At 41.5% G+C, this 13,692-nt stretch overlaps 1 protein-coding gene across 4 annotated transcripts in view; it reads left to right on the top strand.

Annotated features, from left to right (window-relative positions):
• DUSP16 (dual specificity phosphatase 16) overlaps positions 1-13,692 on the top strand; it is a 69,231-nt gene that overhangs the window by 49,393 nt on the left and 6,146 nt on the right. For all 4 annotated transcript variants that reach the window (XM_063355506.1, XM_063355498.1, XM_063355488.1 and 1 more), the window contains 3 exons: positions 2,957-3,120; positions 11,163-11,322; positions 12,016-12,139. In XM_063355506.1, the coding sequence (XP_063211576.1) occupies positions 2,957-3,120; positions 11,163-11,322; positions 12,016-12,139 (448 nt within the window). The remainder of the gene's footprint in view (positions 1-2,956; positions 3,121-11,162; positions 11,323-12,015; positions 12,140-13,692) is intronic.

Raw genomic sequence — 13,692 nt, 5'->3', positions numbered from 1 at the left:
ACTTTTTGAAATGGTAATAGAAGATGGCAGGGGAGATAGATTAATATTTGAAACAAGTCACTGATTTCATGTTATTTCAAGTCAGATCACTCATGATACTAATACCACGTTAAAATATATTCACAGGAAAGGCGGACTCACTTGAGAGCCTGTGTAAAGACAGGTAATATAATGTCAGACTTACCCGATTTGAGAGTTTTGTGCTTGTAATTCATGTTGTAAAGATGCTGAAGCAACATCTTACTAGGAAAGCACGAGTAGAATGAAGAAACATGATTTTGAAGTGATGAATGTCCCAGAGGAAGTGTTGAAGCATCTAATCTGAATCACTTCAAGCTTGCCTTGACAGAGCTGTAGAACAAAAATAAAATAAAAAATTGCTCCTTACACTTAAGATGACAGAGCGTGGGTTCCATCTCCCAAAATCTCGGATTTTTTGCATATTAACTTCTTGCTTAATTTCTTGTTGCAGTGTTCATACAGAAGTGAGGCCAGTCCCTACGTAGCTGGGAAAATTCTTTTTTTCTTGTTGTTGAACTTTGCCCATGTAGTCTTTTGCAAAGAAAGCACAGATGTAAAATCTTTCCTGTGCTTGTGCTGTTTCTTTGTCAGGAAGAAGAGTCGCTTCTTTATTTCCAGCTGTGTCAGAGAGAGGTTCCAGAAAGCAGCCAACAAACTTCCCAAGGAATAAAGATTAAGCAAATGAAACCAAAGACCAATATTTGATTACCCCTTATTCCCCCAACCTCTCAAGGAACTGCTGGGCACCATATCGCACATTAAATTTAATCTGAGAGGCATATAATGCCCATGAATTCAAGGATTGTTTCCTATAACAGAGGGGAAAACATTATGCTGCACAGAAGAAAATTTAGCAAGCGTGTGAGATAATTTTTTTTTGCAAACTCCTTCTGTCGTTCCATTGATACATTGAGCAAGCAGCATCTGCGCTCCTGAACAGAGCTGTTGTAAAGCAAGGAGGAGGAAATCCAGCTAACAGGAATAGAAAATGTCAGAGCCAAACCTTTACTGTGTCTCTAGCCCAGGCCCTTCAGTTCAGGGGGTATGGCTCTGGGATGGGCAGTGCCTTGGCTTAGCATCCCTCCCGCCCGTCCCCTACAGTCCAACCTCACCCTCATGTTCTTCTGATGAGCATTGTCATAATTGTCTAAAATCACTTACCTAACAATATAGACAAGTGATTTTTTTTTTTTTTTTTTTTTGGTAAGTGACGCAACTGAATGGGAATTGCTGTTCATAAACCTTTTGTTCTGAAAACTGCTTGCTGGCCGTTTTGTTTATCAGATAAAACGGGCTGTTACAGACATGGCCATTACCTTGGTTTTTTTCTACATCTACTAAAGATACAGATTTTAAAATCCAAAGAATAGGCATAATTCAAGCAATGGTAACACAAGCCTTGACAAAACAGTACGTTATCTTATTCCTGAATAATTTTATTTCACGTCTTCAAACTGTAATAATAGCGAACATAGCATTTGGCAGATCTAGCACATTAATACTTCACTTCCTTGATGATAAAAAGGTGCCTTGTTCTGAACAGATAATAATTATTCTTTCTTCACTTAAAATTCCAATTGTCTCTGTGCTTTAACGTGAGAAAATAGCTGGGGACTTTCACTATGGTTTGCGCCTTTCACCTTTACTGGTTGGCTGTTCGTGGGTGAAAAAAGTCAAGAAAAGTCTATAACATACTGATTTAAGCCGCTGCCTCCAGTTCTTCAGACTAGTTTGCGAAGATGAAGTATGAGAATGAGCTGAGCTTGGGGGTTTAGCTAGGCTTGGAAAAAGCTAGCTAGCTTTTGTGAGAACGTTTTTAGTCAAAGTGTAAGTTCATTGCTGGAGGTTTCTTTGGTTTTGTTTTCTAACTGTGGATAAGGCCAGATGGATCACAGTTGGTAACACAGGTTTGTAACACAGCTCTTGTGATGGGAGGGAAGCCGGGAGCTAGATGAGCAAGAAGAAGAAATGGAGCTTGAGCTGCGTTGTATGAATTTGTGTCTGGAGCAGTCCCAGCCTCACTTCTTACTCCCTTCACGTTCCGTAGCAGCTGTGCCATGCTGACGGTGAAACAGCCTAGGAGCGTTTTTGGTGTTCACTGAGATTTTAGGTGGATTTAAATGTGTCATCAGTGATTCCACTCTAGTTTTTCCCAGGTGGTTTAATGCAGTGGTGGGAAATGGTAGTGAAAATGTTTTGGGGCCGTAATATGGGTAGGGTCTAATAACTGGTGCAGATGAAGAACCAGCTTGCAGTAAAAGGAGTAGAGACTTGTAGTGATTTGCTAAGGGAGTCCATGGCTGGGTGAAGTCTTCACCTGTAGTCCCCCCCGCCCCGCTCCAGTTGAGATGGAGAAGCCTTGGCTTGGTGTGCTTTTGAAAGATGAAACCTCTTCCAGTGTGTTGGATGAAATTATGGAGCAGCGTAGAAAACAACAATGTAGGATTTTAAAAGTAAATGTTAATAACCACATACTGATGCTTTTACCAAATTGGGTAAACATGACTTTTCCTTAATGAAGTCTAATTATAGACTAAATACAGGAGAAGGAGGTGTTTAGAAAACAGCTTGCTGGGGCGGAGAGGAAAAGGTGTGTGCGTGGTGGGTGTTGTGGCTGGTTTTTTTTTGGTCTCATTTCCACATACCATTAAGAATGGGAAGAAGCACCAAAAACTTCTGAGGAATGGAGAGGAAGAGAAATAAATATTCCAGACAGAGCGGGAATACAAAGCCAGGCCTTGCCTGCTGATGGATGGTTCTGCACAGTCGTGGTACCTCTGGAAGAGGCGCACATACAGTCCTTCTGTTGAGGCTTTCCTGCTGCCCTTTAACCCCTCCCCATCTCCCGCAACAAACGCTGCTTTCCAAGAACTGGTATGGGCCCCGATGCCTACAACACCGCACGTAAATTAAATACGTACTGTTCCTCTCACAGGTGGATTTGCTGAGTTCTCCAGCTCTTTCCCCGGTCTCTGTGAAGGAAAATCCACGCTCGTCCCTACTTGCATTTCTCAACCCTGCCTACCTGTCTCCAACATTGGCCCAACCAGAATCCTGCCTCATCTCTATCTTGGGTGTCAGCGGGATGTCCTCAACAAGGTGAGCGTTCTGGGTGTCGTGTTGTTTACTTGGATGAGTATATAATTTCCGTGTGCCTTCATCCATGCTTCTATTATACCGCATCATTACAGCTATAAAACATCTAAAGTAGATACAGATAACAGCTGTCTGTGCATAAGCCATGGAAACCTATGTGAGAACTAGTGATATACAGACCATATAATTAATCCACGTGTCACTTAATATGAAACTTGGTCTCCTCTCTCCTTCCTCTCAGAGATGATGTGGTACCTTCCTCAGTAACCTATCAGCCAACAGCAAACTATGAAACCTGCCATTACAGCAGGTGAGGTAGTTTCCTGGGTATAGCTCTGACTGGTTTGTTTTGGCGAGTCTTGGATTTTAATATATTAACGATTACAGTATAACAAAGGAAGTTTGTCTGTTTTTTGGTATTTCCTTCAAGTGCTGGAAAAAATAGCACTTAAATACCATGAATTGCATAACGAGGGACTACTGCAAGCAAATCTTTGTACACCTAATAAAATGTTCAGACCTGGACAATCGGTGGGGTCACTTTAACATGGGCTTTTATGGTAGCACTGCACTAAGAAACTTTTACTGTATCTAAAGACACGTGCATTTAATAATTTCTGTTCCTAAATAGCAGCCCAGGGTACTTTGGTATACTTAAAATACTCTGCAAAGTCATCAAAAAAAAGCACTTGTAGGGTGCTGGACTATCAGATGTTTAAAAGAGCTTGTCTCAAATTGCTACAGGTATATATAATTCCTACGTATATCCAGAGATGTTTGCCTCCATGAGGAGACCAACTCACATTGTTTACAACCTGTATCTTGGGTCCCTTCACAAGGGAATTTTTATTACTTCTGCTGCATGTGCCCTCTTGCCTTCCCTGTTATCTGACAGTCCTGTTTATTAGTTGAATCTCCAACAGCCTTCATATGCTGGCATTAAATACGTGGATGGGGGAGAGGGGAGGAGTGCTTCACCCTAGCATATTGCCTTAATTATGTGCAAAGCATATGTGTATGCTTTTGTCCTGATTTGAGGTAAAACAGAACCAATTTTCTGATTTGTAATTTTACTTTTTAGCTGGGCCTCTTCTAACTGACTAAACTCTGAAATTAACAGCATATTGTTCAGAAACTGTTCGCTCTCAGAGTGGTAAGACCTGATTATACCAAGGAACGGTGTGCACAGAGGCTCTTGCTTATACTTATTGCTATAACAGCCAAGGTCAGCCCACTTTGCTGCTTGCCCCGTTAGAGGGTCAGACACAGAGAAGCGCAGAGGGGTCCCACCTGCAGGGAGGAGCAGACGGGACAGGTGACCCAACACTGACCAAGAGGGTATTCCATCCCATCTGCATCACGCTCAGTATAAAAGCTGAGGGATCAAAGGGGCAAGGCTGCTCTGGCTCACTCTTTCTTCAATGGCCGACGTTTGAGGAGGACCCTGTCTGTTCCTCTGCCTTTGGTCCCAATCTGAGCATTCCTGACTCTAGTTCCGGAATTCAGCTCCTGTCCGTCGCTGACTCCAGTCTGGGACTTTCCCCGTGTCTGCTGGTGACGCAATCGTCATCCTGGGAGCCGAATACGGTTTTGTATATATTGTACACTTTTTTTCCTTTAATTTTTATTATTCTATTATTATTTACTATTTTCTTATTTATAATTATTTTCATTAAAGTAGTTTAGTTCTTTTTCTAAACTTGTAAATCTCCTTATCTCTTCCTCTCCTCTCTGAGGAGAGAGTGGCAGGGAGGGCCATCTGTCGTTCTGCTTGGCCAATCCGGCCCAAACCACAACAGCTTTTTATCCGTGTATAAAGCTTAAGACAGGAACTATCCTAATTGTCCTGTAATTGGATCAAATTCATATACTTTGACAATTATCATAATTTTCACTGCGTCCTTTTACTTTCACTCTGTCACAGTCTGGCCGTTAATAAGCTATTTTTATTTTTTTTTCACAATTGTTTTAAGGGGATCTTTGACATGCAATCATGTAGTAGAAGGTAATTGTGCTTTAATAGAGCACACAGAAGAATCTTTTGCTTGGAGGATAGTCAGCAGTCATTGTATTTGCTTTGTCCTTTAAAATCTTCCATGTCTTTACCGCCAGGTAGCAAGTCAGCAATTCAAACTCGTTGTGCTTACGACGGATGTCAAAGCAGCTTACTACCTTTCCTACCACAAAAGCAATTTGTGGTCCCCGGACAAAAGACAGCAGGAACTAAGTAATTAATAAAAATATTAAAAAATCCTTGCTTTAAATGGCAGAGTATTAAAAAGATGATTTTATGCTATTTGTTTCCATGTGTCAATGGCAAGCGCTATCCCAGCTCACGGTGGCAGTGAGGGGGCTCCTTGTTCTCCTCATTCTGCTCCAGACCCAGGGATGTGCTGCTCCATTTGGGATGTGACTGGAACTCCAGTGCAGTGGCTTTTAAGTAGTAAATAATCACAGAGGGTTGAAAGAGGCTGTTCCCTTTCTGTGCAGTAAATTGGTGCCTATCAACAGGTGTTGGGCACAGGTGCCGTGTGTGTGCCTCACCAGGAAAGGAATCCAAGTGGTAGCAGTGGTCAGGAATTTCGTTATAGGACCGGAGAAGGCTAAAACTGCAGTTACTACTGGTGAGCCCTGAGTGTGGCAGAGCCATCTACAGGAAGAGTTTAGACTTGGTGGTGGCTCTCTTGCCTACTAATCTGCAATCTTGATATTATTTCGGCATGTGTCCATCAGACATCGGGAAGGACTGCAGCTGCAGATAGTTTAGAATTAATGTAGGGCCCCCAGGAGTTGGTGAGATTTGTACTTTCTCACAAGTCCTGAAGAGTTATGATCAAGGATTGCCATGTTTCCCTTTTTTTTTTTTTTTTTTTATGGAGAACCACAAAAATGAGAGCATACAATCCGTAGAAAGTTTGGTAAGTTCTTATCGCCTGGCATTATCCTTGACAGTCAGTTCCTCCACCTCTTAGGTTTCTTCCCCGTTTAAGGACAAAACCTCATCTTATGAAGCAGATCTGTTTGTTGCTTGTGCCTTTGTCCTCTTACTTTGAAGGAATAGCCGGCAGTGCTTTATTCTGAGCATGTCAATTGTTTGCTGCACCAAAGTAGGCCTTAGTGTCTTGGTAGTTTATCTTACCTCTTCAGTTTCAGTGATTGCCTGTGGAAACTCTGAAATGGCTTCCATCTTTAATATCGGTGCCTTTATTAACCTAAAGAAGTGTGGGAACAAATCACAATTTCTGCCTCTTAGAACGCACTCAGTATTTTCCCAGCTGTCGGCAACTCCCAGTTTCCTGGGTTTAATCAGTTTCTTGATTCAACTCAAAGTTAGCAGTAGATGGAGATCAACGTGCTGGAAACAAAACTGGCAGAGCTCTGCCGCTTGCTTTGCTTCTGGGGAAGCCTGGGTGCTACACAGGGCTATTGGGGGTGAGCAAGGAGGGCGTCTCTTACTACAGTGAGTGCACAGAAATACCAGTACGTGGTAAGGAAACTGGGAAGCGAAGAACATTCAAAAGGAGAGGGTGAGAAACAAAATCCAGGGACGAGTAGCAAAGTTCTGTCTCTGTTAGGACAGGCCGTGAGCTGTTAAGTGGTGATGTTTGCATGCTCTGCTTTAATGGCCTTGTTGGTTTGTTGGCTATCGGGGACAAGAAGCCAACCTTCTGTTAAGATTAGAATAGGGTTGGGTTTTTATTTTTCAGGTCCAGATTTTTTTTCAATAATTTTCTGTAAAATTCCAGTACAATTCACAAAACTATTAAGGTGTAGTTGTGTATGTTGACTTTATTTTTGCTGACAAATGCTATCTCTGAGTTCCCAGGATTCTTCCCGTCAAGCAGACGTATTGATTTCTCTAAAACGTAAATGTCTCAAAAATATCTGGAAAAAGAACTCTTGATCTGCACTACTGTACAACCTGACGATTTAAAGATGTGAATTTTAAGCATGTTTTACCAAGATGAGCTTATCTTTTCAGGATCTTTATCAGCTTATCTCTGACTGTACGGGTAGGGAAATGCTTGTCTTGTTGCAGGACAATCTGTATTCATGACCTTTTAAGAATACCATTTGCCATTAATACCTCTGCTGATAATGCTTTATTTATGAAAGACAGGCAAACGCAAATGCTTGGTTTGTGTCCTTTAGCAAAATTAATGATTACTTCAAAAAAGTCTTAGGAGATTCTTTGTATTTTTGCTTTACAGATTTCTAAATGCTTAATTCTGAAAACGTTCATAATTTTTTTTTTTTTGCGGTGTTGAAATACTAAAAAGTGCTAACAGAAAAGTTCTTTTTCACTTTTTGGATCTCAGTGTTAATATATAAGTGGTTATCTCAGTGTGATATATTGGTGGCATTGCAAGAGGGTACTTACTTTTACAGGTCGTTGTTGCTCTTTGTGAAAGAAAGACAAAACTAACTCTAACCTAAATTCTCGCAGTGACAGGGTCCTTTCTGGAAGTTAGTATAACAGAAAAAAAAATAATCTGTGTTGTGGTTATGGGCCTGAACAAGCCTCCTACTTACAGCTCATGTTTTGTACCAGCATTTAAACTGTAAAACTTTCTGCTTTGCTACTTACCTAACTATTCTCTTTCTTTTCTTCCAGACCTGGATTTTATTTCCTGGAACAAAATAACATTTTAGGGTGCCATTAATTTTCAGATTAAACAAGTCATAAAATGTAAATAAGCTGACAAAAGAGCATTTACCTTCTTTTCACAAAGTTGTTAGTATTAGGATTTCTGGATCTTCCTCCCATCGTAATTCACTTCTTCCTCTTGGGTGCCTTACAATGAAGGCACTGTTATGGTTATTATATTGGAGCGTGTTGCACAGGGAATGATTGATACTTTAGAACAGAAGGAAGCATAACTTCTTTCTTTAGCCTTAGTCTCAAAGACAAGCACTAACACATTTTTGGGTGGTTTTTTGGCTCAGAGAGTTCCGACTTGGCGTCTGCAGCCTTCTTGTTCCCATTTGAATAATCAATTCCACATCAAAACCCTTGCATAACTGTGGAACCGTGATGGTTGGACTGTGCGGCCCACCAGCGCATATGCTTTAAAAGAAATAATAAGGTTTTCTATTCTTCTTCTAAATTCATCATCACTCTCCCAGCATCCCTTAGCTATATCCTGAACAAACGCGCATCGTGGCAGTCCATTTGTTAGCGATACCTTCATCGCCTCCCTCCTTTATATATTATATTGTTTGTGACCCTGCATGTACTTCTGTACCTGCTATTTCAGTAGCTCTTTGCGCACCTTCAAGCAGTGACAGCAGTAGGTGAGGAGCTGGTTTGGGGGCAGTATTTCAACGTAGTGATCGTAAGCAGGTACTTATTTTACGGAAGTTGATGCCGAAGAGCTTGGGCTTCTAGAAGGGGAAGGCTGTGTAGCCTGGGGCAGCGAGGCAGAGATGCTGGGCATCAGGGGTCTCCCTTGCAGACGTAAGATACCGCAGGTCTAGCGGTAGCTACTCCCCTGTACCAGGAACCCCATTCCCAATACCTTCCCTCTCTGGATAATTCCAAATATTCCCCCGCTTCCTTACAGCGCTCCTGCTTTTAAACTTTTAGGTCTGTTGGTGTGTGAGAGCTGAATAAAGAAGTTGTGATGGAGCCAGCTATGGAAAACACGCGGGGCTGAGGGAGTTTGCTGGTTGAGCTGGGGAAGTGTGAAGTTGAGAGGGGGAAATCGGTGACATACTGGAATTTGGTGTCATTGATGAGAAGCTGAGCTTTACTGGGAGAGTGACCTGGGAAACTAGCAGGGTAAGAAGCAGTAAGGCTGAGAGCTTATTTTGACATATCCAGGCTCTTCCCCCTCTCCTGTCCTGCCTGCCCCCCCCCCCCCCCCGCCCCTTTTTTTTTTTTGGTGACCATTGCTGCAAATTATATTTCTGATTATTTGATTTGCAAGTAACTGGTCGTCATCTGTTCCCCTTGGGTAGGTATGTTTGTGGTATAACGTATGTTCATCAGTTTAAGGTGCCCACACCTTCAGGTACCCTCTGTGAGGGACTTTGGATGAAAGTTTGGAGGAGCTGCTTGCTTTGTTCCAGACAATAAAACTCAGCTTGCTAGCAGAAATTCATGTAAATTCCCTGTTTAAAATGCAGTCCGTAGCTGTTATATATGTTTCCATCTGTAAATGACTGAGGTAGATTCCCTTCTCCTCTGCAGTCCTTTGTTCTCACTGAACACTTAATTTATGTGTGTATGTATATTTATTTATGAGTATTGATCCTCTCTACGTACACACTGTAACACACGTTGAGTACCCGTATAGTAAATATCAGACATTAGTTAGACTGCTCTAATTTGAACAAGGTAGAGTTCTGGCTCTTCAGCTAAGTAGCCATATCCCCATTTCTCTTCACCAAAACATCTTTATGCTTGCAGAAAAAAATACATATGGGGAAGAAGCGACCGTTTGACTTCATGACTGTATTTGCATACTGGTAGACCTCCAGTTGAAATCTGCAGTATAAGAATTCATTCTTGCTACTGCTCCCATGGTTTGACATAATTTTTTCATTTTTTTATATAATTGCTATAAAAGCAAAAGGATTAAAATCAGATATTTTTTTTTTGGCTCTTTTTATGTTTCAGTTTAGTTTTAGGCACCAGTTTCCATAGAAATCTGGCCAAAATCTCACCAATGTTTGTAGTCAGTGTAACTGCTCTCCAAGCACAGTATTGCACGTCACTTACTGCCAAATCATATCTGAACCAGAAAAGTTGTTTGATCAGTATTATTCCAACCCGCTTAATTGCTTTTCTGTAGCAAGATGCGTAATTGCAGGAGATGGGATGGTTTTGGTAGAGCCATCTCTAGTCTTCTAGTACTTGTTTCACATGTTTTGGCAGTAAGGTACCTACTGCATATCTCTCAATACCAAGAGTATGGCAAGGTGCAGAAAAGAGGTGTCTCTCTCTTTATTTGCAGTCATGAAAATTGATTTATTTAAAAAGCCCAGTTGATTCTTATACATTGAGTCTCTTTGCTTGTTGCTGTGATAATCTCTGAGATGCAAGAGGACTAAAGACTGAAAACTGAAATGTGAGCAGCTAAATCATAAACCACAAAGTGGAACTCCTATAAAACTGCAGTTAGTGCTGTTTTATAGGAGTTCAAGTTTGTGCTAATGGGCACAAACTTGAGCATAGGAAGTTCCGCCTAAACATGAGGAGGAACTTCTCTACCCTGAGGGTGGCAGAGCACTGGAACAGGCTGCCCAGAGAGGTGGTGGAGTCTCCATCTCTGGAGACATTCCAAACCCGCCTGGACGCGTTCCTGTGCAACCTGCTCTAGGTGACCCTGCTCTGGCAGGGGGGTTGGACTGGATGATCTCCAGAAGTCCCTTCCAAACCCTATCATTCTGTGATAGTGTGTGAAAATGGTCTAATTCAAGGTCTTCAGCTCTTACTCAGCTCTTTCGCGCAAGGTTTTAAGTGAGTTTTCCACCATTGCCTTAGAAACAAGGAAGTCCCAGATATTTTAACAGGCGACTGCAGGAAGCATCAGTTTCATTTCATTTTACTCGCCAATATCTGTGATGGGGCAACCTCAGTCTTATGTATGTGAGGCAGAAAACACGTATTCAGGCCAGCAAACTACATGTGGGAAGTGTCTGGTTATGTTGTTAGCTTGCATGGTGAGAATTTAAACCAAAGTAACCAAAAAAATTGATTCTCTTGGAAGCGATGCTTCATAGTAGCAGAAGGTATTCTACCATTATTTCTGTTCTTTCTTAACTTTTTTTGTATGGGCTTTGCAGTCCATATGTTCTTTGGACACACTGGATGTCTCATTAAAAGTTGTTTGAAGAATTAAAAGCTGAGGAAGTATCTCTTCTTTTTTTTTTTTTTTTTTTATTCCAATAAAGAATGCTCCCAATACAGCTGAAACCATTCCAACATGAATTCCAGTTTGGGTTTTAGCTTTATGGTGTGCTTTGGGTTCGTAGTTTCTTTGTAATTTGCCAAAGATACCATTTGACTTCTCTAGGCTTAATCCTTCTCTCTTTCCTAGGAGCTGATGCAGCAGAATGATATTGGCTACGTACTAAACGCCAGCAATACTTGTCCAAAGCCTGATTTTATTCCGGAATCCCATTTCCTGAGAGTGCCTGTGAACGACAGCTTTTGTGAGAAAATTTTGCCTTGGTTGGATAAATCAGTTGATTTTATAGGTGAGAAGAAAACTTAAATTCTCTCACTAAAACAGTTTCTGGATTCCTTTGTGTGTCTGCCTTGCTGTTTTGGCTGGAGAAGACCTGAATGCTTTCTGGGTGGTATGAAAATACCCTAAGGATCTACCTACACGATCACCATCACTTTATACGCACAGAACCAAAATAACATAAGGAGATTCTGCGTGTTCCAGCACTTGAGGAACAAAGACACTTTTAAAGAGCACAGCTCTGCTTTCTGGCAACCTGGCCGATGCCCGATATACGCCTGCAGAGAGCGAATTAGAAAATTTGACATACAGATCCTGTCTTTAGCTTTGGGAAGTGAGCTAGCCAAATTTGAACGGGCCAAATCGTTCCATCATGAATGCTTGCTTTCTACTTGCATATAAAATTAGAAACAATCACCTTTCCCAGACATCTAAATAGGTTTGTTTATGTGCACGTTAAAATGATGCAGTGTGCTGTAACTGCACTACGTTTCCTGTGTGTAGCCGTGTGCTTTTTCTATACTCAATGCTATACAGTGCTAGAGAAAAGAAGTGGTTTTTGTTTAAAGCTTCCATGAGATTTGCAATTAGCAGTTAATTCGGAAGTTTTGAACAATTTTAAATAACGTTGCTTTCTTTGCAAACTTTTCGTCGTGGTATAATGCTGCTGAGTGTGACACTTGCCGATTTCTTTGCTACGCAGAAAAAGCGAAAGCATCAAATGGCCGTGTGTTAGTGCACTGTTTAGCTGGAATCTCTCGCTCTGCCACAATCGCTATCGCATATATCATGAAGAGAATGGATATGTCCTTAGATGAAGCTTACAGGTAAGGAGAAAATTTCCTTTCATATTAATTCTTGTGCCTGTTGGCTTATTTTTAAGGTGAAGAATGAAAGGTTATATGACCGAGGGTAAAAGCAGGCTGGTAGTTCACTGGCCTCTGCACACTCTTGTTTTAAACGTAGGCTTCATCCATAAATAAATCAGTGGTGTTGGACTAGATGATCTTTAAAGGTCCCTTCCAACCCAAACCATTCTGTGATTCTGTGACATCACCCACCGAATATTAATTCCCCACCTGCAAAATGCTCATGTTGGCCTTCGCTTCAAGTAAGCAAATACACGGAATTTAAACTGCTTACTAAATGTGTGCGTATGTACATACACATACAGACACAGCTATACCACACATAACAATATCTTGTAAGTCAGAGAGAGAATGGAATGGACAGAGTTAAAGAAAGAGAACTGAGGCTATTTATAGTCACGCTTATGACAAATGCTGGGCTGGAGCTGTTGACTTCAGTTTGGAATTCGGTAATGCTCTCAAAGAACTGCCTGCAGGTGAAATAGCTAGGAATTAAGAAAGCTTCTTTGTTGCTATTAAACTCAACCAGAAAGTATTTTGAAGAGTTAGCTCTTTGTGGCATCAGGGAATTTTTATGGGACCACCCTCCCACCCCCCACATTTTTTAACCTTTGAAATCCCATGTTTCTGTACCTGGATTGTGAACACTTCACTAGATTCCAGGTGGCCTGGTTGCAGTTTACCATGACTTCTCTCTTTCATTCAACAACCTGCTCTGTTGTGTTGTACAGAAAATGGTGGGTTTCTTTTTGATGGGCTTTACATGCGAGTTGGCACAGCCGACGCATCGCTGTAACATCCGTGGTGCAGAAGCCATTTGAACAATTGCGCTGGAGCAGGTGTTGAGGAGTACCTCCCAAATCACCAGTGTGTTTGCTACTACTGTCTCTAAAACACTGCTGAGGACAGAAAGATGAACATTAGATATTCCCTTGTGGAGCGTGATTTCCATGGGGCATTTTCTTTTAAGCTGAATGAAGATAAGTGGAAAATAGTGCACGTAAGAGGTGCCGCTGAACTACAACCATCTCCCATTGCCTTCAGAAACTTTCCACGGTTTCCTACTAGAGCCTGCTTACAGTTTGGTGTTGTGCGGTGATTTCAACGTGTATGGTGAAACAGGTTTGGTTAAGAAGCGTAGGTGGAAGCTCACACTTATACAACTATAGAAACTATGGATGAATTAGTAGATGTGGATGGATACTCTGCAAGGTATGAGCTTCAGTCACTGAAAAAAACCCATCAGGTCTCAGGCTGTGGTGGGCTGGTGGTTAGCGCTTCCAAAGTGCTGCTTCTAAATTTCGCTGTGAAATCTCCGCATTAAATTCTAGTTTGTTTCTTAAGCAGAAGTGTCAATTGACTGTGAAGGATATATCATCCTAGGCCTTTTTTGCTTTGCACTGTTTAATACTGAACAACTACTGTGAAATTTAGATTATACTTTGCTTTATTTCCTTTGATGTGGCGTAGTGAGAACAGTCGGCAGCACGTTTCACTCGTTGGTTTGCAAG

The sequence above is a fragment of the Chroicocephalus ridibundus genome, chromosome 1 (genome assembly GCF_963924245.1).
Source record: "Chroicocephalus ridibundus chromosome 1, bChrRid1.1, whole genome shotgun sequence".
NCBI lineage: Eukaryota > Metazoa > Chordata > Aves > Charadriiformes > Laridae > Chroicocephalus > Chroicocephalus ridibundus.
Note: the sequence above shows the minus strand (reverse complement) of the source record. Positions and strands in the feature narration are given on the sequence as shown.